Source organism: Varanus komodoensis, unplaced genomic scaffold (genome assembly GCF_004798865.1).
Source record: "Varanus komodoensis strain SLA01 unplaced genomic scaffold, ASM479886v1 scaffold3, whole genome shotgun sequence".
NCBI classification, from domain to species: domain Eukaryota; kingdom Metazoa; phylum Chordata; class Lepidosauria; order Squamata; family Varanidae; genus Varanus; species Varanus komodoensis.
The window spans coordinates 26,231,404-26,254,742 of record NW_025335761.1 but is presented as its reverse complement, the minus strand read 5'-3'; the positions used below and the strand labels follow the sequence as shown (position 1 = coordinate 26,254,742).

Here is a 23,339-nt window from a genome sequence, read left to right as displayed (position 1 = left end):
TGGATCAACGTCAGAAGTCATATTTTATCACCAGGCTTGAAAGGATTGAGTATTTACTGCCAAAAGTAATTTTAGCATGCATGAAAAATTCTTAACAAAATTAATCCAACAATATATCCAGGTTTAAAGAAAGATCTATCCTCATAAAAGTAATTTGCTGATCTCAGTACTTGATACTTTGTATCAACAGGATATCACAATTTTCTACATAATGATTAACACTGACTTAAACTTAGGAAATTATTTTGGCTAATTTGAATATTTTAAGAAAGCAAGCCTGTGGCATCAACAGAACACCTGAGCACCACAGGATATTTCACATTCCCAGATCCGTTCCAGAGGCAATGCTTGCTGCTCTTCCTCACTCCCCTCGCAGCCAGAGTGGAAAGGAGCACGCTGGCTGCTCCCCAAGGTCAGGAAAGCAACCTCAGAGGTGGGTAAAAAGGGAAGGTGATATTGTTATTGCATTAGCTGAAGCTCTCCTGGCAGCTCACAACATTTAAGTCACCTAGCCAGATTTCAAGCAGGCCCAACCCTGCTTAGCTTCCAAGATCAGGCACTTTAGGCTACTGGTTATCCTGTGGCTTCCTCAGGCACCTTTCCTCCTCCTTTGAAATGCTGTTACTAAATGGGAAAAATCCTGTCTAACAAAAATGCAGGATGGGAAGACAGGGAAGTAAGGATTGTCCCCACCACTCCTTCCACACTACATAGAAGGATTGTAAGCCTCCAGCTTCAAGGGCGCAAGGGTAATTGCAACAGGATTACACCCATAATGCCTCCTTTGTACAGTTCTGGATGTCAACTGCAGAACACATAACCCCAATTTGTTTTTAATTGCTTTACTGTAAGTCATATCATAATGAAAATGCTCTCAGTATTATGCTTTGTTTAACACTACCACCCCTACAGTCACATATAGGCTGGGTTCACACATCTCATGGTTTCTTAAACTGTGGGTTGCAATGGATGAAGCAGGGGTGGGAGGGCTCCCGCTGAGCTCAGGGAGGCTACAGCCACAGATGCTACATCCATGCTGTCCAAACCATGAGTCTGGAGAAGGAACAATCAAAATCCAAGAACAAACCATGTGTTATAACAATGGCTCGCTCCTACATTAACAGCCTACAAGTTTGTAGCATAGACAACCTCTGAGGCACCTCTGAGCTCAGTGGGAGCATGTTTGCAGGCCGAAGCCAAAACGCTTGCTCACTCCCACCCATTCACAGCTACCCAGGTCATTTTTTTTGCAGAGAGCTACAGAAATATTACCGTTTCGGTTGATTGTATGGGTAAGGTCCTCTGTTGGGTATGACATGTGGCTCCACAATCAATGTTTTGGAACCTTCAACTTCTTCTTCTTCATCATTTTTCCGTTTCTTTCCTGCTTCATTTCTTACTGGAAATGTTATCCTATTGGGAGAAATCATTGTTCTTCAGCTTCAGATACTTCCAGTGAAGTATTTTCGTTCATTGTCTAGCACCTTGTACCTGCAAGACCTTATGACCTTTATAGCAAAATGTAGAACACTGCATGATGCAACAGAAACACAATCTGAGATGACTGAAGACCATGAGAAGAGAGTATGATTTATTTTCTAGAGGGTTGATTCTGAATTCAGGAGACAGTTCTATACACAGGACAGCCGTTACTGGAGGCAAGGGCAACACAAGACATTAAGATATCAATAAAAACAAATTTCTGAAGCAGAGAGATATAGGGAAAAATGGAGCAAAGATCACACACTGCATTTTAAAAAATGTAGCAAAGGAAATGGCTGCTAAACAGCATCTTAATAAGTATGGGAGACAAGGCAGGAAAATTGGTCAGCTCAGGATTCCTTTCCTCTGCACTGCAAAGACCACTCCCTTTAATTGCCCCAAATCAGAGGCTATCAAGCAGGGATAGAGACTTTTCCAGCAGAAGGACTGGATTCTATTTCAGAAACACTCTCAGCAGCCATATTCCAGTACAAGGCAGAGCCAAAGACAACAGGCCTGCAGCCAAAAAATACCAAAGTAGCAGCATAGTACTGCTTAAAGTCCATACTGCTATTAATTAAGTCTTGGGTGGTTAAATCTTCCACATTAAGTCTTCCACATTTTTACAATGAGGAAAAATTGCAAACAAGCTAGGAAATTGCCTAACACACAAACCAACCCCCAGAGGCTGAGGGAAACAGGATCTGGCCTTCTGGGGGATCCCAGAGGTCTTGGCTGGAATTCCAAGAGAGCTGGAGTTTGCCCCGCTGGTCTGAATCTTCCCGCCACTGATGTAAGGTTTCAGTACCTGCATACTGTTTTTATGAATCCAGTCCAAAGGAAGATGGCACCTGATCAGTTGGAATTGTGAAAAGAGCCCAACTGAGGATCACACAGCTTTGTCCTCCAGAAGGGCAAAATAGCCAAATTCTAAAGAAGTCTGTCTACACTGTGACAGCCTAGCATTAGCATGGTTTTCTATGACAGACCAGAAAGGAAGGCAGGCAGGCAGGCAAAGAATCTGGAGTTGTGGCATTAACATAATGGAATGAAGATGAGCCATTTGGGTGATATTTGTTTTAATCACCTGAATGGTGGAATCTGCAGTGCAGTATCCTCAACAGTTACTTTGATGTTGTAGTCAGGAAAGCTAGCTTGCAAGTGATCGATGGAGAGGAAGGTATCATTAAAGTCCAGGGAAGCAATCTGATTTGGCATTTTTGAATAGTGAGCACTGCTTGGGTCTCCATAACCCAGAATAATGTCATGCAACCAATCAGGAACCACACAATCTGTGTTCATCAAATTCCTGATAGTCTCCAGAACTGCCTGCAAGAAAACAGAACATGAATAAGGGATGGATTTGATCTCTGGCTTTAAACACACACATAAGTCATATCATGAGCTATTTAACATTCCTGCATGTTTCAGAGCAAGCAACTTCTCTTCTGCTGACAGGTAGGTGGTTTGGTCAGAATGAAGCAGTTACCACCTTTACTGCTGACATCAGCCCACAAAGAGCTTCTTCAGCAAAAGCAGCACTATTTATTGACAGCCTCTAACTACCAAACTGTTTCAAAAGCAAGAGCGAACTCCCTTCATTTGACAAAAATTTGATGATGCTGTTCTTTATGTCATCTGCAGAGAAGAATTTCCTAGGAAAGGGATTTTGTAGAGGATATACATTCATCCACAAACATAGTACTTGTAAGTGAGACTGTGCAGTGACTATTTTGTAACCAGAGAGGGGCAAAATGGACTATATTTTACCCCCACCATGCTGCACAGTATTGATAGCTTAATTCTTCTGGACATTTCAAGCCAGGGAATATAAAAATCAGCAAGGAGACACAAGGAGTGAGCAGGGGAATCTACAACAGAGGCTTAAGCTTGCCTTTTCAGGATCACTTGCAGAGCAGCTCCTGAAATTAAATTCAATGTCTTATCAAATTAAGCTATGCTTTCTTGTTATGAGAATACTATGAGCCTTGGGCTCACCTGCTTCTCCATCTCTGCATCTATTTCTCTGGTGCAGCAGGAGGATCTGAAGTCCCCAGTTTTTTTACTAATCAGAATCAAAGAATTTTGCCAACTGCAAACAGTAGTATTACTAGCCACAGACTACTGGGTGGAGGTCTGGGTGCTGCAGTATGACGGCAACGCACAGAGATGGTAACACACAGGCAGTGCAGTAGTGGCAGCAAAAATGCTGTGGAAGTAAACCACCACCTACAGTTGGAGCCCAGATTGCATTGCTCACATTTTTAATTTCAATAATTACTTTTGACTAAAAGTTCTTATAGTACATACAACTATCTTAGCATTTATAATATGGAACTGGCCTGCATACATAGCCAGGAGCTCTGCTGCACTGGCTATTGGTCATTACCTGAAGAGGCCCCAGCAAGGCCCTCACCACTCTGGCACTCTCACTGGCCCTACACTCCCAAAGGTTGCTTTTGATTAGCTGAGCTAGCTGCTACTCTTGCTCTGGGGAAATTATCTAAATGCAGATAGCACGCGACTGCATCCTTGGAGTCGGCCCATGCAGTGCTTTGCTTTCTGCTGTGTGCCAGCCAGCAGCAGCTGCCTATCTCCTCATCTGCTGGGCTAGCCTGCCAGCCAGAGCAGGGGAGCAGCTTGCACAGGCAAGCCTAAAAACACCCCACACACCAAGGTAAGAAGTAAAAAGCAGGGCAGAGGCAACAGGGAGGGAGCAAGAAGAGTGGCCAGGATACAGGACGCCCCAGAAAGCACTTTACACAGGGGATCCTCAAGCCTAGAAGCACCCTGACTATGCAACTCAGTTTATGAAGCTGGCTCATTTAAAAAAAAAATAAACTTAAGGCAAAACAGTTTAGGCTCAGATGCAATGATAAAGTGTGGCTAATCAAAAATGAAACCTGTGGCTGTGCTGGAGGAGGAGAGAGGGAGCATGTGAGTCTCAGGCTCACCAAAGCTTGCTCCAAAAGTAGCCTCTAAAAGCAATAAAAGGTTCATTGAAAAAGTCAACTGCACCTTCTATGCTTGCCAGAAGCAGGAGACTCCATGGCTTACATGAAGTTCTGACACCAGCAGTAAGACAGTGTCTGGAATATCAAGGTACAAAATACAGACGAATCCGTATTACTTTCCTTCAATGTACAGCAAAAGGCTAAGAAAGTACATTCCTTATCTGAACAGACAATGACACTGCCACTGGGATCTGGCTCAGACAAATACAAATGGCTTGCAGTAAGAGCAGCCCGAGCAGCCCTGGGGTGCAGCTGTGCGAAAAAGCAATTTCCGAGCTGGATGCCCAGAAAATACAGCTGCTACTCCGTGCCAAAAATCTGCAGGAGTTCAATGGCTGAAATATGGGCTGCTGCTGCAATTGCACATATTTGCAATTGCATCAAACTCCACCAGAAAACAGTGTCTGTATCTGTCACTGCATCAGGCCAGACACCAGGATCACTCGATATTCCCTGGGGAGCTATATTCAAAGCAACCCTGCAATATTGCGGTGTTCTGAAGTACTTAATACATGCATGCATTAAAAAAAGAAGACATCTCAGTCCTCTCAGTGGTGCATGGGAAGCCAGTCTGGGGATGGGAGTGCTCATTTCGTTTCTAGCTATGGTCTGAAGCAGGCAAAACCAGAGCACGCTGCAAGAAGCTCCCTGCAAGCAGAGGGGAATTGAACTGTGCAAAAGCCCAGTGTAAGAGAAGAGCCCTTCTCCAGGTGCTCTGGCACATGCAAAAAAAGTGGGGAAAGGTTCTGAAGTTGATCCTAAATTGTAACTGGTTAGGAAGCTGTGCCAAATTCTGTGACCTTCTGAGAAGTCTTTTGCCAACAAAAGAGAATTTTGGAAATGTCACTGTGGTCACCCCTTTCCCCTCTTAAATTTAGTGCAAAATGACAGCCATGATTATTCACCGATAAATAATAGCTTGGTATCCTCATCCCCAGGATCACTCAATCACTTAAAGATCGCTCGATTCCTTATCTCTCCTCCTGATAGGAGCAAAGGAATCTGTCTGCAGGCATCTAAGGCACTCAGCCTGGTGCCCTTCAAATGCATTGGGCTGCAGTTCCCACTGTGGCTGGGGAATGCTGGATGTTGTGCTCTAACTCACCTGGAGGGCACCAGGTTGAGGGCGGCTGGTCTAAGGAATGAATTTATTCACATGGGCATTAGGATAATTCACATCTAAAATGCATAACCAGGACATAGGCACTGCTGTAACAATCCAATCAGCCAATGCCTCTGTTTTGCCCATTCAATATCTTGCCAGTCTTGGTGGGACTTGGGTGTGCGATGTGACCAGCTTTGGGCCTTGCTTTTGCTGCTGCTGCAGTGACGATAGCAGCAGGAAGGCACAGCAGCAGAACAAGGCGGGTGCACTTAGCAACAACAGCCAATTACGCCTATCTGCCATGCCAATTCCCCCCTCCACCCCACCACACTCTCTAGGGCTGCAACATGGTGCTGCTCCACAGTGATGCTACACTGGAGACACTGAGTGGGAAACAACATTGTTGTCTCACTGCCAAAACAGTTTCATCAGTGGTATAGGGAAGGGGTGATTTCTCTTCCCTCCTGACAGACTCTCAAAATCTGTTCTACATAAATCACTGTAGGGTTAACAGAAGGTCCTCTGAGGGCCACCAGCAACGGCCCCACTGTACGAACCCTGCAGGACAGGCCTATCTGACATAGTAAGACACTTAAGATTTAATTATTGCTGTCAGGAAATGTAAAATAAATTAACGGTGCTTATCTATAAAACATAATCAACTTAGCTGTCCCTCATGAAAACTTCAGTGAAATTTGAAAACATTCAGATTCTTCCAGGTTCAGAATCAGTGATAAAAAAGCAGGTTGCTTACCTGTAACTGATGTTCTTCGAGTGGCCATCTGTGCATTCACACATATGGGTGCTGCACCTGTGCAGTGCCTAGGCCGGAAGATTAGAAAGTTAACAGTTTTTGGCGGGAAAAACTCCGCTCCCCTCCCCCTGCATAGTATAAACAGAGCGGAGCGTCTACCATTTTACTCAGTCTTGAAGACCTAATGTTCGCTCCCTTGAGGCTGAAGATGATATCACAGTAATCATCATCGGTACCCTAACATTTAAGCATGGTACCGATGAAGAACATTTCCACTCACCGACACCAAGCGGGGCCGGCGGGTGGGTTGTGTGAATGCACAGATGGCCACTCGAAGAACATCAGTTACAGGTAAGCAACCTGCTTTTCTCTATCGTGGCCTCTGTGCATCACATATATGGGTGATTAGCAAGCTTACCAGACTCGGAGAAGGGAGGTGTCATCAACAAAGAATAGCCGAGAGAACTGCTCTACCAAAGGAGCAATCTTGTCTGGCGTGTACATCCAGCCAATAATGCTTGGCGAAAGTGCATGGAGCAGCCCAGGTTGCAGCTCTGCAGATACCTTGGATCAGAACTCCCGCCGCAAAGGCCGATGAAGTCGCTACTGCTCACGTAGAATGACTCCTTGGGAACGCAGGTAAGTCCATCTTTGCTAACTGATATGCCAAAACGATAGTCTGGACGATCCATTTAGACAGTCTCTGAGATGTGACTGGAGAGCCATTAGCATGATCAGAATATTTAATGAAGAGTCTATTAGAAGTCCTGAAGGATTCCGTGCAAGATCTGTAAAAGGCCAAGCAGCATCAAACATCTAGAGTGTGAAGAGATCGTTCAATCGGATTCGATGGCGATGGAAAGAACGCAGGCAAGATAATCTCCTGATTCATAAGAAATGGCATGGCCACTTTGGGTAATAACGTTGAATCCATTTGAAGAACGACCTTTTCTTTGTGAAAATTCAAATACGGTGGATCTATCCGAAGAACACAAAGTTCACTAGCTCTTCGTGCTGATGTGACAGCTACAAGGAAGGCAGTTTTCCAAGATAATAAGTGTAAATCAACAGTCACCAAGGGTTCAAATGGGGGCCTCGTAAGTGCTTGGAGTACCACAGAAAGACTCCATGTTGGCATGACAGGACGAACGGACGGATGAAGGTTCTGCAGTCCCTTAATAAAACGCCGAACCATAGGTTGGGAAAAAACAGATGAGCCCTGTACATTGCCATGGTAATGTGAAATGGCAGCAGCGTAAACCTTTATAGATGAAAGTTTAAGTCCCGAATGGTGCAACTCGAAGAGAAATTGTAAAATGTTCTCAATAGAGGCCAATCCTGGAGAAAATGAATGGCACTTGGCAAAAGATGAGAATCTGCTCCATTTTGCCGCATAAAATTGACATGTTGACGGCCTTAGGGCAGATTCAAGAATCGCCTGGATATCCGGATCCAAGGCTGTCGGTCCCGGAGCGACTCCTGGAGGGTCTGAGGAAGGGCTCAGTTGCACAGTCTGTTGAGCTGGGTGTTCCAGAGCTTGAGATGTCATTGAAACCAATTCAGTAGTGAGACTTATTGAATACACCAGGCTGTCAGTTTCAAAGAAGTCAAGTCCGGATGTCGAATTGTTCCATTGTGTTAACAGATGAGGAATTGTTGGGAGCCGAAGAAATACACCTCTGGACAGCCGAAGGAGAGTGGTGAACCAGGGTTGCCTCAGCCACCATGGAGTTATTAATATCCCCATAGCGTTGTCTTGAACTATCTTCGATACAACCCTCATCAAAAGCGGAATTGGAGGGAAAGCATAGAAAGTCATGTTGTTCCAAGGGATCATAAGGGCATCTCCTGTCGATCCCAGTCCGATACCCGCTCTCGAACAAAGCAGTTCACATACCCTGTTCTCTCGGGTAACGAACAAGTCCATGTCTGGGTATCCCCATAGATGGAAGAGGTGCTCGCAAAGTCGTCTGTCCAATTCCCACTCATGGGTCCTTGATATCTGTCTGCTCAGCATATCCGCTTCTACGTTGTCGGTTCCTGCCATGTGAACTGCCAATAGTATTATGTCCCTTGGGATACACCAATCCCAAATTTCCATTGATAGATGAGCTAGAGTCGGTGACCTTGTCCCGCCCTGCTTGTTGATGTAAAAAACAGCAGCGATGTTGTTGGATGCAATTTGGACAACTTGATGCTGAGGTACAGTCTTGAAAGATTTGAGAGTGCTGAAAATCGTCAAGAGCTCGAGGAAGTTGATATGCTTTCTTGCTTCCTGTCAGTTCCAAGGCCCTTGGACCCAAAGTCCTGCACGTGCTGCACCCCACCCGATGAGCGACGCATCGGTGTACAAGGTTACTTTTGGCTGAGGTGGTTGGAACGCAATGCCAATAGACAGGTTGTCCGGAATAGTCCACCAAGTCATGGTATGCAGGATCGACAGCGGAATGCAGATTAATTTGCTGGGTAGATCCCGCTGCGGATATAATGACTTGTTGAAAAACAACTGGAGTGGCCGAAGTCAGAGTCTGGCGTATGGGACAATGGCAACTGCAGCAGACATATGTCCCAAGAGTCTCTGGATAGTGACAGCCTGTACTGTTCTGTTCTGTCAAATCCGATGGTTATGCATGCAAAGAGTGTCTCGACGGTTCAGAGGAAGAAATGCTCTCTTCAGAGTAGAGACGTGCCCCGATGAAATCGATGACCTGCGTGGGAACAAGGGACGATTTCTCGCGGTTAATGCAAAGTCCAGGATTGTCAAGTAAAGCACGTTTCATGCACAGCTGAGAGAAGGTCTTGTCTAGTCTGTGACACAATGAGCCAATCATCCAAATATGGGTATATTTGTACACCATGAATCCGTAGGTATGCACACACCGCAGCCATACACTTTGTGAAGACTCTAGGAGCAGTAGCGAGGCCAAATGGCAAAAATTTGAATTCGAATATATCGGATCCGACAGTGAAACGTAGAAAGCGTCTGTGAGAAGGATGGAAAGAAATGTAGAAATAAGCATCATTCAAGTCCAGTGAGGTGAACCAATCCTCTCTCCTCAGCAACGGAAGGATATTCTGTAAGGTGGTCATCTGAAACTTTTTAGGTTTGATGTACCTATTAACATCTCACAAGCCCAGAATAGGACGAAGACCACTGTCCCATTTCGGGACCGTAAAAAATAGAATCCATGCAGTCCCTCAGAGTGAGAGAGCTGTCGAATTGCTCCTTTACGAAGTAGCTGGTAAACTTCGTCGCAGAGTACTGAAGAGCAAGGTGTAAATCGAATCGGGCTCGACGGAGGAACGATGTCGAATTCTATCCTGTATCTGAGCTGAATGATGGACAACACCAACCTATCAGATGTAATGGACTCCCAACTGGGGAGTCAGCTTTGGAGCTGGCCCCCAAAAGGGAGAGGGGAAGGTGGGGAGTGGAGAGATGGAATGGTCCGCCCGGACCGTCAACGTTGACGCTGCTCGGTATCGAAACGTCGATGGCCCTGAGAGAAGCGCTGTTGTGGCTGCTGCCTTCAGCATTGTTGTCTCTGTTGGTATTGCTGCCGAGGCTGGTAGTGTTGATGGTAGGAGGATCGAGGCCATGGCCACTTACGTTTTTGCTGAGGAAGTTCCATGCGGAGTGCCATCATACGCGATTCATGGAGCGACTTCAGCTTATGGTCGGTCTTCTGATGAAATAGCCCGGTACTGTCAAACAGCATTTCCTCTACCCTCCTCTTCATTTCTTCAGGGAAATTGCAATTTCTCAACCACGCGTGGCGTCAGAGGGAAATAGCACTGACGAGGGCCCTCGAATCAGTGTCCACATGATGCCTTGCAGTGGAGAGCTGTTATATCGCCACCTGCAAGGCCTCCTTTATGAAGACTCTGGCTAAGTCCGCTTGATGGTCTGGAAGGGAAGAGACGGCATTCTCCAGCTTCTGCATTATGAAGTACTGGTAACGTGCCAGCATTGCTTCATAATTCGATATGTGTAGGCCGAGCCCAGAGGCTGCATAGACCCGGTGTGCGAGCATATCGATTTTCATCCCTTCCTTATCCCGAGGGGCCGTGTGAACCCTCGACTCCCTGCCCTGGGAGGACTCAACCACCACCAAGTTCGGCTTCGGGTGATGGAGTAGGAATGGGATGTCTTCCTCTCAAACCCGGTACATAGCTTTGTACTGACAAGACGTAGCCTGTGGTTGAGCCAGTTGGTCCCAGGGCTAGACCATTGCTTGGCGGAGTGTAGTGATTAATGGTAGAGCTATGGCTGTGGACTGCTCTCCCCTGACGATGTCGTAAAAACGATCGGTGCTGGGACCGGGGCGATGATGGGCCTCGATCTCCAGTGACCGAACGAGGCGGGAAATGAGCTCCGCGAACGTGACATGCAGCTCGTCAGGGGATCTAGGGCCCTGGGAGGTAATTACCACATCAGGAGATGTGGAATCCACCTCCGACTCATCCGGGTCTTCAGGATAGCGGTACCGGTCGCTAGAAGAGGAGGTTTCTGGAGATGTTGGTCATCCTCTCTCCGAACACTTTGATGTAGATGGAGCCCCCTTGGAACTGATGGTGACCGACGGTCCCGTGGGTAACCAAACGGATGGTATTCACCCCAGTCAGTGAAACCACCATAGCCAGGCATCGGCCAATCCTCATCTCAGCGCTCAGACAAACGACCTTGGTGTCTCGGTGGTAATGGCGAATCCACAGGTGGTTTGGCTGCAGGCATCGGGGTCAGAGAGCGTTCCCTAGGTGGGGAATCTCTGATCTCTCCATCGGAAATGGACTCCCTAAGCAGTTCCTCCGGTTGCCGAGACACACTCTCAGGCCAAACAGTCTACCTGGGGGATCCCGGCACAGTCACCTGCATTGCGGATTGCAGAGCCGGTCCTGAGGGAGTCGGTACCGTAGCAGCGGTCGGTACCAAAAACCCTGATGAACCCGAACCCCGGTGTTTGGGGTGGTCGGGTTTCTTGCCCTTATAGGCGAGCTTGTCCGCCTTTTCCTTCCTCGACTTCTTGTGAGCAGAGGGCTTATCTGAGCCGGTATGCTTACGCTTCTCCCGTTTTTTGGCTGGGGGAGAAGGTAGCTGCTGTGCCTCCATAGAAGTGGCGCCTTCATTCGAAGGACGCTGTGGAGGAGCGGCAGAAGCTGAAGCAGGGCGCTTTGAGGGCGCGGCAGTGGTGGAGGCGGAGCGTTGAGAGGGCGCGGCCGAAGAGGAGCCAGGCCTTAAGACCAATTGGTCAGATTGCATCAAGGCCTGGTCCCAGAGGAGCTTGCGGAGACGATTCTCCCTGTTCTTTCTAGCCTGCTTGGTAAAGGCGAAGCAATGGCCGCATTTATCAGTTCTATGCCCCTTGCCAAGACAGAGAAGGCATAGGTCATGTGGGTTCACCAGGGACATTTTGGATCCGCACTCAATACATTTGCGGAATGGCGCTCACTGCGCCATCGTAGAAAAGAAGAAAGAAGACAGTGCAGAGGGTAAGGTAATATTTTTGTTTGTTTGTTTGTTTGTTTTTAAAGATAGGAATGAAAGGTTTGAGAAACGGGCAAGAGAAAAACTTGGGAGTATAAAAATAGAGAAGAGATATATGAAAACTGTGAGAACAAGCAGTGAACACAAGGATCTAAGCGAGAGACGAACAGGCACGAGGCACAGTGAACGGCGGTCGCAAAGACTGAGTAAAATGGTGGACACTCCGCTCTATTTATACTATGCAGGGGGAGGGGAGCGGAGTTTTTCCCGCCAAAAACCGTTAGCTTTCTAATCTTCTGGCCTAGGCACTGCGTAGGCGCAGCACCCATATGTGTGATGCACAGAGGCCACAACAAATTATCTATTATGTAACTAAATGCAACTGCTGGCAATAAGGTAATTAATAATTTTGAGTGCATATCAACACATTCAGTTGATCAACACAAAGAGGTAAGGCTAAGAACTTGAGATCCTTGAAGATTCATCTGCAGCTGCAAAGGTCTTGTTGTAGTGAGTGAAGCCAACCACTACCTTGGCAGACATCCTAGGGTCCACATGAATGGGACTCTGAAGAGGAAGAAAGGGGTCTTAAGAAAGCAGAGATGGGAGTTTTGAGAATCCAGGCAGTGGCACTGGCCTTTGAAGCACACTCAGGTTTGCTCTCCACAGGTTACCAGGCTGGCCAGGAGAGTGAGAATGTTTAGGAAGAAACAGGAGGAATCAAAGAAAGGGAGCAGGGAGATCCATAACCTTGCCTGGTTCCTGACCTCATGATAAGGTCTTGTTGGGCTCCTCTCCCAGGATGGCTCCTCCCATGAAGTTACTGAAAGGGAAGAGTTTTAGCAGAGGTTCCTAGGCTGGGTTCAACTAGCATTCTTGACACATTCGGAGACTTATCTTCCAACTTGCTAAAGGGCTTTTAGAGTTACTTTGTCTTGTACCAGCAAAGTTCCAATAAAGATCTGAATTGCAAAAAGAATGCTTGGTGTTTTAGATCCTAAGAGCAAGAAGGGGAGAGCCGGACTCAAGAAACTAGTATTTTGTCTTCCAAGTGGAATTTAATCCATTAGAAGTGCTAGGAAAATGTAATTTCCATTTCGCTAACTTGGGACAATGGATGACTCCTTGGCCAAATGAACTATCTCCTTGGATTATCAGCATGCCCAGGCTCCAAACACTGCATCATATGGAGGTCGCTTCTTGATCAAGGAGGAAAAGTACAGTTTTGCATAAAAATGAAGAACACTGGATCTCGACCAGTGAATGAAAAAGCTGTTATAGTTCCTGACTCACATGATTTTTTTGAGGGAACTTGTTAAAAATGGAAACATCCTGTCTTTCAAAAATATATTTAGTCAACAGATGACTAGTATTAAAGGAAGCAAGCTCCACAATATGAATGTAGCGGCCACAAGCAACAGGGCTGACCAACCACGGAGAAGTGCCGACTGTCATATTTAGCTATCGCATTATGTTTGCACTCCTACAGCTGTCATGTTTGTTTAATTTAGGAGACTACATGAGATTTTCACATCTTTCTCCCTACAGGCCCAGCAAAGGAATCCAGCTGTCTGCTATCTGCTTGTCAAACTACCAACATTTGTCATTTGTGCGAATGACTTACCTATATTCTACTGTTACAAGAATACAGAGACATAGAGCAGCTAGGGAGAACTATCCTAAAGCACACAGTGATCCCAAAAAGCACTCCGCATATAATCAACTGGCTTAGCTTTTAACATGAGAAAAATGTGAAATTAAAGAGACGCTGCCAAATCATTTCTGTATTATCTGGTTGTCTGACTGCACTTTTAACAACTTGAAAGGCTAAACCCGTCTTCAGTAGGCCACTGGAAAATCTTTTGAGTATGTGATGCAGCATAAAGTTTTTTCAGCAAGAAAAAGAAAATACTAGCCTAATTTGACTAAAAGTTCTTACAATACATACAACTATCTTAGGATTTATAATATGGAGCTGCCCTGCATACATAGTCAGGAGCTCTGCTGCACTGGCTATTGGTCATTCAAAATTCATGCTACTTTGCTATGGTCCCCTGAGCAGTCACTGTGGATTTCGCTATCACTTAGTGATTCCTAAGACTTATTTTTCTGCCAATACAATACTCAATGGATGTACCTGGAAGCATTATGCAGGGTATACTGCTTGATGCATGCTGGGATTTGTAAGACTTTTTATATTCGTAAATATGCATAGGATTGTGCCCGAAGCAGTAGAAGGAAATAATTTTGACCACTATCCTTAAAAAAAAATCAGTACAAGCCCATAGGCAGACAAAGAGAACTGTACTGTGGCTTACTTTAAAGTTGTTTTCTTTTGGCTTTCTCCTCATTATTATATTAAATGTCTCATAGACATCTTCTTTTCCATTCTGAATGGTATTAGTCATGTCCTGTTGATACTGGTTTGGATCCAAGAACACTCTAAATGTTCTTGAGTCACCTTTAAGTCTTGGTTTGGGTTCTGGTCCTGCATGCATTGAAAGACAAAGAAGGACAAAGAAAATACACTGGTTCATGAAAAATGGCATTTCAAAAATGATTTCAAGCTCTGACCAATCCTCTCCAGCTCAATCCTCCTCTCCACGCCTCTCCACATGCTCTCTCATGCTCTCAGCCCCTCCTCGAGCAGTGGGCTGAGATCCACGCTGCCGTGAATGGGCTTCTGGCAGTGGGAGCAGCGGTGCTATGCTGCCAGCCTGTATCCCTGCATGCATTCAGGTGGACTACTCAGGGGCTGTGTGTGTGTGAGGGAGGGACCCAAACCCAGTTTGCACACCGCAACAACCCAGGTTTTTTAAAAATCTTAAACCCTCTTGTTGTGAATTAGCAAGCATATTGATTCGTGCAGCTCACCCGAGCTAAACAATTCAGAATCAAGCCGCCTGCTCAGTGCCCCCTGCTCCCCAGTGGCCGCAGCTGTCCAGGAGAGCTGCACTGCCTGAGGCAGGTCAAGGTACCCAATCCAGTTCTGCCCTCAAGAACTGGCACTTCGGCAGCCAGTCTGGAGCTGGCACACTCAGGGTTTTCATGTTTCCTTCCCTAGCCATTCTACCTCAGAAAAGACAGCACCACCCCATAGCCACAGTCACACATATGATGCTTTAGTGGAGAGTTTAATAGGTACAAGTGCAGCACAGGCTGCACTTGCATATTTAACCAGAGATGTGAGTGACATCATACCCTCTTCAATGACACGTCCCTTATCATCCAGCATGCCCTGGATTTCACATCCCCTGACGTATACTAGGCCAGTCTGCTCAACAAATGGCTGTCTTCTATCGAAACGTGTTCCATAAGGCTGTGTGGGCCGGACAGTAATTAAAAAGCAAACATCGTGTTTGCGTAGACCTGAATGGGGAAAAAAATCATTGGACTTATTTGCTAATATACAGTACTTTTATAAATGCAGCTTAAGAAGGTAAGAAATTTAGGTCAACAAAACCAAAGTCAGATGGTACCAAAATGGCCTGCAAAAGAAATTTATATAGTTAATAGGTGAAACTGGCTTGCGCACTGTTGTTAATATGTAGTCATGTGATAAAAGTCTACAAAGATTTCAGACAGAAATATAGCATTAAGGAATCTGTACTATTTTTTAGACTTGGTAGCCAGTCAACTACATGCTCCCCCAAGTTCTCCTCAATCCCCCCCATGCCCATCAGTCTTCTGTCAAACATCCAGGAGGAAAGAGGGTTACATTGCACTGAGAAGGTTGATTTTTTCCCCTGAGGAGTCACAGAGAAATGCAATCATCCATCTTGCTGCAGACTCAGAAGTCGTGTGAAAAATTATTGCCAGTGGGGTACCTCTCAACCCTGTATGAGGCTAAGTAAATTACTCCAAAAAAGCAAGAGAGAAGAAGGATTGATTTCTTACCTTGCACCAAAGCAGAAGGAACTAGAAACTGCATAAATATCTCAGCATGTCTGAGATGTGCCCAACCTGAGGTGAAAGCTAATCATTCAACTAGGCTTAGATAACACACTGCAGCTAACCAGGAGCTATTTAACCCACACTTAGGTTGGATATCCAACCTCCACTTGGGGGTGTTGTATCATCTGAACCTCTGGTCAGTTTTAGAGTATGCATGCCATGACGATTCCTGAGCTGGCTTTGTATCCTCAAAATGGCAGCCACATGCTCCCAGAGCTTCATTATGAGTTAAATAACCCATGGTGCCCTGTTGAGTCATGAAAAGCAACCCAATGTGTCCAAGAAAAAGGAGTGTTGTTTAATCACTGATCAAAAGCAGTGAAAAAAATCCTTGCCACTTTTCAGCGCTTCCAACTTAGCACTAGGTGAATGAAGCAGCCTGCCATGTCCTGAAGGGAAAAGATCAGTCTCTCACTCACATTAGGTTAGGATGAACTTGGAAGCAGCAAGGATTTCTTGCCACCTCTGAGTGCATTCCAGCCTTACATGACCTGAGCTGCAGATACTTTAGCTCTCCACCTCTATTCATCATCTCTTCAGCCTATGCAAAAGCACCAGGGGAAGTGTAGGATAGGGAGAAAGTGAAAGACCCTTCCTCTGAGTTCAAGGTGGGAGCTTCAAGGGTATGAAATCCTGGCCAATAAAAATACACAAAAGAAATATTTACACATTTTACCAATGCTGGTACTACACAGAGCATCTATACTATACCATCTGATCTAGAATTCTTTTCAAAAGATCTGTACTCGTGTTGAACAGTATACAAGGGTATCCTTCCTGGATGTGTTAGATACTATATTTTTAGGCTCTGAGCACTAGCTCATCCCTCCGCTTTCCAAGACTCACCACACTCAAGTTGTCCATCAACAGTCCTAGAACAGCAACTGATTCACTAGGGAGTGGCTTCCTTCAGGCTCTGGAATCCTCCCCTCAAGGACGCTCTTCTTGCTGAAGTGCTAACTGCTGTTCACTGGGCAGTAAAATAGCTGTTTTGAAAGGCCTTTGGACCATGTTTTTACCTACCGGAAATGCTTCTAAGGAAGCTGGTTTTAGTGGACGCTCACTATTTTAATCTTCTGGTCTTAGCTTTGTTGTATTTTGTTATTTCTGGTATTATTATGCTGCTTTAATTTTTGAATTCCTAGGACTGAATTTGGCTGAATACAAATGTTTCAAATACATGAACATCCCCATACATAGCTCGCATGCTTATATACTATGCTTTCTATAACATTCCCACCAAACTTTCTCATGTGGAAGCAAGGATTTCTAATATAAGAACATATATAAAAACTTCCCAGAAGCTGGTCTGAGATTTAAAGCAGCACTTCAATCCCTCTAGCCCCCACCACAAATAGGGGAGACAGAATTTGTTTTAGTGCATGGTGTGCATTTAGGATTCGGTCATGCGATCACTGGGACATACAATCCCATCATACCTTAAACAGGCATTTTACTGAATTTCTGAGCTAGCTGAATTCCTCTAGAATATGAAGACTTGTTTCCTGTGCAGTTTGTGAAGAACGTCAACTCAAGCATAATGACCAAAGCAGCAAAATGTTGGCTATTCCAGTGGTGGGCAGAGGGTAATCCAGATTCTGCTGCTAGGTATCTGGGTAATGTAAAGTAGATGGGCAAGTACTGCAGATTCCCAGCGACTTTATCAACTGGCAAGAAAATGACTCTCCACCAACATCCTATGTAAGACTGCAGAAATAAAGCTTGGGTCAACCAAGAAGTTTTGGGGAAGGACTGCTTCGTTTTGTTGGGTTCTAGTAAAGGGTTCAAACAGCTTTAATTCTATGCTTTTTGTGCATGACTGTAGTGGGCTGATCTCAAGATATGACTGTACAGGATGCAATTAAACACAGGCATACCTTCCCATTCATCCTTGATGTTGTCTCGAACATTCAAATTAACCGTAACATCAGCTCGGACTCTCATGGGCCAGTTTTCTCCGATGTTGGGTTTTGCCACCTCTATGACTGTAAAAGATACAATGGGCTGTGCCATTCGAGCCCATCCACCAAACACAACACCTCCATATTCAGATTGCCTGAAGACCAAGGACAAAAATGAGAAACTGTAACTTTTGCACTCAGGATTGTTGTTTTTGTTGAAGACATAGACACATCCCTAGTTACACATTTGGAAATACATTCAAGAATCAGGATCGAATCCAACTGCTTGCACAAAGGCAGCAATAACCAAGTCACGTATCTGAGGAATAGCATCCTTTCCCACAAGTTCTCTGGCCAGCATGGCCAGGAAACCTCCTTGTTGAGAGCAAAGGAATTTTCCGGGTCTGTCTAAAGAATAAAACACACAGAAGAAAGAATCCCATTTTATGTGATTCCAACAGTTTCCAGAAGCCCAGAAAAACAACAGGAAAGGGTATGCAGGTGAATTATTTCTCAAGCACAAAGTTTCAATGCAACACTTGCGCCATTTACCATGGTTTCATTCTACTGACACTGTCTTCAATGTCCTGCCTGATCTCATAGGTAGACTCAAGGCGGAAGAGGTTGAAATTTCTTAGAAGGTAGTCATGCAGAGTCAAAAACTGTAAGTTCAATTTTGGGAGAGCAAGACAGCCTGAGAAAAGAGAAGAGAGAGAAATTCATTTATCACACCAAATTTATCACATATAAACTACAGCAAGTGGCTTTAAATCAAGTCACATCATGCTAGGTTCTATAACTGAGAAGGTTCAGACCGCACAGCAATCCTGAGGATGAGCTGAGCACACACTGTCACTGGAACACCCGCTTTTCCTCTCTCTGAGGTCACTTCGGGAGACAGCGCAGTTATTTCCATGCTGGCTGTGAGGTGCGGGAGGGGTCAGCACTCCAGTTCCCAGCTCCAAGTTTGGAGCCTGGTCTCTAACCTCAGAGCTGCCCCTCAGAGACTGACTCAATGCCACAGGATTTCTCCCTATAACTATTTAAACCCTACTTTTTCAGCAAATATACCTTCTCCAGAATAGTATTCAGTTGGGACTATGTTTTCATCCCAAATAATCTTCTCAGTAGGATACAGAGGCATCTGATTAAGCTGCTGAATTTGAGAAATTCGACGCTCATGGCGGGACACCTGGAAAACAAAACTCTTTATAATATGGCCTTAAGACAGTGACAAATATTTACACAAACATTATCAAGAATGCTGGAAACACTTGATTCTTCATGAGATGTTTTAAGAAACAAATTACGGATCAACCAAAAATATTCAGCATTTTGAACAGTTTTGAACAGAAGCAAACAAAAAAATCAGGATGTTCAAAAAAGATCTCTGAGAAGTCTCAAGATAAGCATATATGTATCTCTTACACAGGCACAAAAAGACTCCATCAGATGTAATGCTGTCTGATCACAGAATGAATGTAATAAAATTATGAAGGCATAGATGCCAGCAATTCAATATGCAAAAAACAGATGGCCAATAGTTAACCTTGGACATTATTTTATGAAAGTCTGCTGAAACTTCTGGAATTGTTGTATTATTTAGCTACATGTTTCCCCCCTTTTTTCCTTTTTGATCTGGTATGTATGCTATTTCATGCATGCTAGGTCCATTTAAAGATAAAAATAAAAATCCTGCCTGACTAGACTCTTGCCCTGTTTCACCTTCATGCAGACCTTCTTCCTTATTTTTAATTTTGGAGCCAACAGAAGTTTCCATTTCTGCTAACCACAATTAATGAAAATGCTGAACGCAAGCACCACTATCCAGAGTTACAACTGAACCTAAAAGAGGGGAAATGACCCTGTGTGAGAGGAGCGGCAGAGGAACATGGAAGCATGCAAGCTAGCCTGAATTACCTAATGTTACTTTTGCATCAAGCTGTACTCTTATTCTGCACGAAGTGTCCAAACCTTGGTAAGCATCCAAAACTTTCAGACACACCAGTCATTACTCTCAGCTCTCTAAGTGCGATTGTCTGCATTCATGTCCAAAAAAGGTAACAGATATATTTTGCTGTAACTGCTTTACGTTTTTAATTTTCTAAAAATTATATATGATTTTTTAAAATTTTATTTCATTCCTGGTTTGTAAGTTCGGTGAACTTCCCAGAGAACATTGGCTACTGGAATGGTCTTCATCAATTCTGGGATATTCACAAAGAGAAGAATTTAAGCTGAGCCCTTTGTGGATTACCGCAAAGCCCCGTCTAGTCCAGCATCCCATTTCCCACAGGAACCCATGAGGCACCTTTTGGAAAGCTCAAAAGCAGAGCATGGCAACCATCACCTTCTCCCACTCCCCAGCGCTGCAACTCTTCAGTGGCTGCCTGCCTCTGAACCAATTCTGGCTGATAGTCATTGAGAAGACATGCAATATGAATGCATCTCATCTTCTTTTAATGACATCTCAATTTGTGGCCATCACCATATCCATAAACTGATTGTGTGTTGTATGAGGCAACCATGCATTGTGCGAAGATTGGCATTTTCAGCACCACTGCTCAACACATTCTGGATATTCAGTGTCACATTTTACACACACCCCAACTCCAGACATGCATGTGCCCAGAAGTGTAGCGCAGATGCCAGGCTTTGATTATGATCTCGGCTTTGATTATGTATTGCCCACTGCAAGGAATGGGGAAAGGCTTGCGTTTTAACAAAACATTTTTTTAGCAGTCCACCGATTTTAACTGAGAGGCTACTCTGTTTTGAATAGGTTTTGAGCAGGGCCTCAGAGAGCATGGCATGTGTCCAGTGACACATTAGCGACATTGCAGAGAGATTCAACTGCCACCTAATACAAGTATATCTTCATGGTGGCGGTGTCACAAAATAGTTAGCATGACCTCCAAGTAACGCAACATGTGAAGTCTAAGCACAGCAGATTGGCAAGTTGCCTACACCAATTTGGATGGCCTTAAGAATAGCCCTGGCATATCTGATCAAAGGCCAATTCAGCACAAATCTTCCTTCCCACAAGGGCAACAGCCCCAGCAACTGGTGTACACTGGCATCCTGCCTGCTTCTGGAGACAGCAAAAGGCCATCAGAACTAGCAACCAGTGATACCCTTTATTTTCCATTATTTTCTCTAATCCCCCTTTAAAGCCATTCAGGTTGGTTGCCATCACCCCATCCTATGAAAATGGATTCTCTAGTTAACACTGTGTGACAAAGTATTTTCTTTTGTCTGTCCTGAACTTCTCACCATTTAGCTCTAATTATTACCTGTCTGACTAAATTGTAAACTAAAGTTTAACAGTGTTTGTGGATTGGACAGATGAAACAGAAATAAAGGGGCTGAAAATGCAAGTTGTCATTGAAAAGCATTCTGAAGATGGTATTTACACCATTTTCAGAATGGTGGCCTTAATTGCATTAAATCAGTTCAACTGAGAATCACCAAGCCCTTTTCCAAGCAAAGCTTTGCAGTTAGAGGTGCATACAATATTTAAGATGCTTAATTCTTATAATAATTAAAGCACATTTTCACTGGAAATTCTTAATAAGCATTTAATTAGAAGGATGACTTTATATCATCTGTGTTGTAAGCCACAACCATGCATCTGCTCTGTTACAAACACGAAACCCATATGTGGCAAAGGATGCTAGCTAACTATTTATTTATGGAAGTGCAGGTGATATGCAACATTCTTTGACTGTGAAGACAGAGCAGCTTTTATTGAAGTTAAAGAAACCCCTTGTGAGTGGAAGACTTCAAAGTGCAGGACTAGAAAAATCTAAGAAAGCAAGTAAAAAATTGAGGCTGGTATGTAAGTACTTAGATCTTTAAATTCATAACATGCTCAAGCAACCACAGATATAAGAACTTGATAATGTTTACCAGTAGTTCAAGCAGAAACTCCTGTTCGTAGCTTGTATTTTCACCTTCAGGTAGGGCTGGCAATAAGCAGAGATATGATGCCACCTGGTGGAGTGTGTTTGGACTGAACAATAGAACAAAAGTGTAAGAGCCATGTAGCCACTGAAAGCTGAAAAAGACTAGATTATTCTGATTTTTAAAAAGTAGTTTTGGAAAAAGTCAAAAGAAAAGAGCATAAAAGAGCTCACTGCTTGACCTGATGACCCAGAGGCTGCTTTGGACTAGGGGTGAGTAACTTGTTTGCTCAAGATCTTTTACCTACAGCAGCTCCCACAATTCCTTATGGTGCCCAGGGCTGACTGAAGATGCAGGGCAAAACATCTAGAAGGTCACAAAGGGCTCAGTCCTACCCATGACAAAGTCATGTTGTAGCCAGTAATCCTACCCTTATGCATGAACCCAACTCTGTATGCATTTTTACAGAGTGGCCTGGCTCATAAGAGAAAGCCAAGATTTGGCAGTGCATGCAAGGGGTGGAATGAGCTTGTATGCTCTCTGCACCACATCTCCTGCTCCTGTGTTACCAGGAGGAGGATTACTGCAGAATTAGCTTCACTTTCCACAAAAGCTGGCTTACCACTGAGTTCAGCCTGGAGATTTGAAACAAGCTCTGGTTAAACAAACCAGCAAACCTATCCAGGGTTTAAAACTGGCTGTTTTGGAACTGACCGGAGTTTACTTTAAACCATCATCTCTAGTTCAAAAGTAATGACAAGTCAGCTGCAGAGTGAACCTAGCAGGAATCCTTTGTGCCACATGGCAGCTGGGGTATGTGCACAAGCCCATGGTTTTGCCTGAGCTCATTCTGGTTTAGTGTTACATGCAAATCAGGCCAATATACTCTAGGATCTTTTTTAAAATCTACAATCAACAAAATTACACAACTTCTTTGACATATACAATTTTGAAGCACTGAGGTTGTGAGCTGCAAATCAGATAGCTGCATGCACACGTATCAAGATACTTTGCTTTTTAGAAACTGCAGATAAGATCTCTCTCCTGACCTCATTTAAAACTTTGTTGAGGAGTTGCTGCTTGCAGAGTGTTAACAAGAATAGTCCGCCCCACAAGATTTTCTGGATAACCCTAACCCTAACCCATCTATGGCCTGGTATCACTGAATAGCAAATAAATACTCATGCCTCGGGTTGGAAAAAAAGGTTCCAATGGTTGCTCAAAGAATCTTGAGTATTGTGGAAGCTACAAGATTTCCCATTAATAAAAGGAGAACACAAATACAGAGTTGGCAAATGGAATAAAAAATAAACTTACCTTAGAGGCCCAAAAAGCTTCACCAGAGAGTCACGGGTGTCCACTGCAGATACATTTGAGAGGGCAAAATTGTAGAGTTCTGGAAAATGTGCAAATGCTGCTCTCTGGAAATCAACCAAGAACCAGGAGGAGAATCAACAGCATTTTTACTGGAGACTCAGCTTATGCAATACACTACAATTTATCAGGCCAAATACAAATCTCCAAGAACACTGTGAAGCAAGTGGCTAATACTGAGTGAAGCTTATCAGAAAAAAGCATTGCAACCTCAGCAGTTCTGAGTTAACCTATAGTAACTATGGTACACTTCCAACTCGATACTATGGTATAATGTTCCTTTTGCCTCCTTGAGAACCAGTAGGTTGCATGGCATTAATAATGCTAGCCCTGCATCCCAAAGCAGGGCAAATAATTTGATTTGATT

The 23,339-nt window shown here is 44.4% G+C and overlaps 1 protein-coding gene across 2 annotated transcripts in view; it reads right to left on the bottom strand.

The window, feature by feature from the left end:
• Positions 1 to 23,339, bottom strand: part of AQR (aquarius intron-binding spliceosomal factor) — a 64,934-nt gene that overhangs the window by 20,095 nt on the left and 21,500 nt on the right. For both annotated transcript variants that reach the window (XM_044436198.1, XM_044436199.1), the window contains exons 13-21: positions 22,916 to 23,019; positions 21,605 to 21,707; positions 18,767 to 18,887; positions 18,248 to 18,389; positions 17,672 to 17,850; positions 15,042 to 15,209; positions 14,159 to 14,328; positions 2,570 to 2,811; positions 1,273 to 1,413 (exon numbers count right to left, since the gene is read on the bottom strand). In XM_044436198.1, the coding sequence (XP_044292133.1) occupies positions 1,273 to 1,413; positions 2,570 to 2,811; positions 14,159 to 14,328; positions 15,042 to 15,209; positions 17,672 to 17,850; positions 18,248 to 18,389; positions 18,767 to 18,887; positions 21,605 to 21,707; positions 22,916 to 23,019 (1,370 nt within the window). The remainder of the gene's footprint in view (positions 1 to 1,272; positions 1,414 to 2,569; positions 2,812 to 14,158; positions 14,329 to 15,041; positions 15,210 to 17,671; positions 17,851 to 18,247; positions 18,390 to 18,766; positions 18,888 to 21,604; positions 21,708 to 22,915; positions 23,020 to 23,339) is intronic.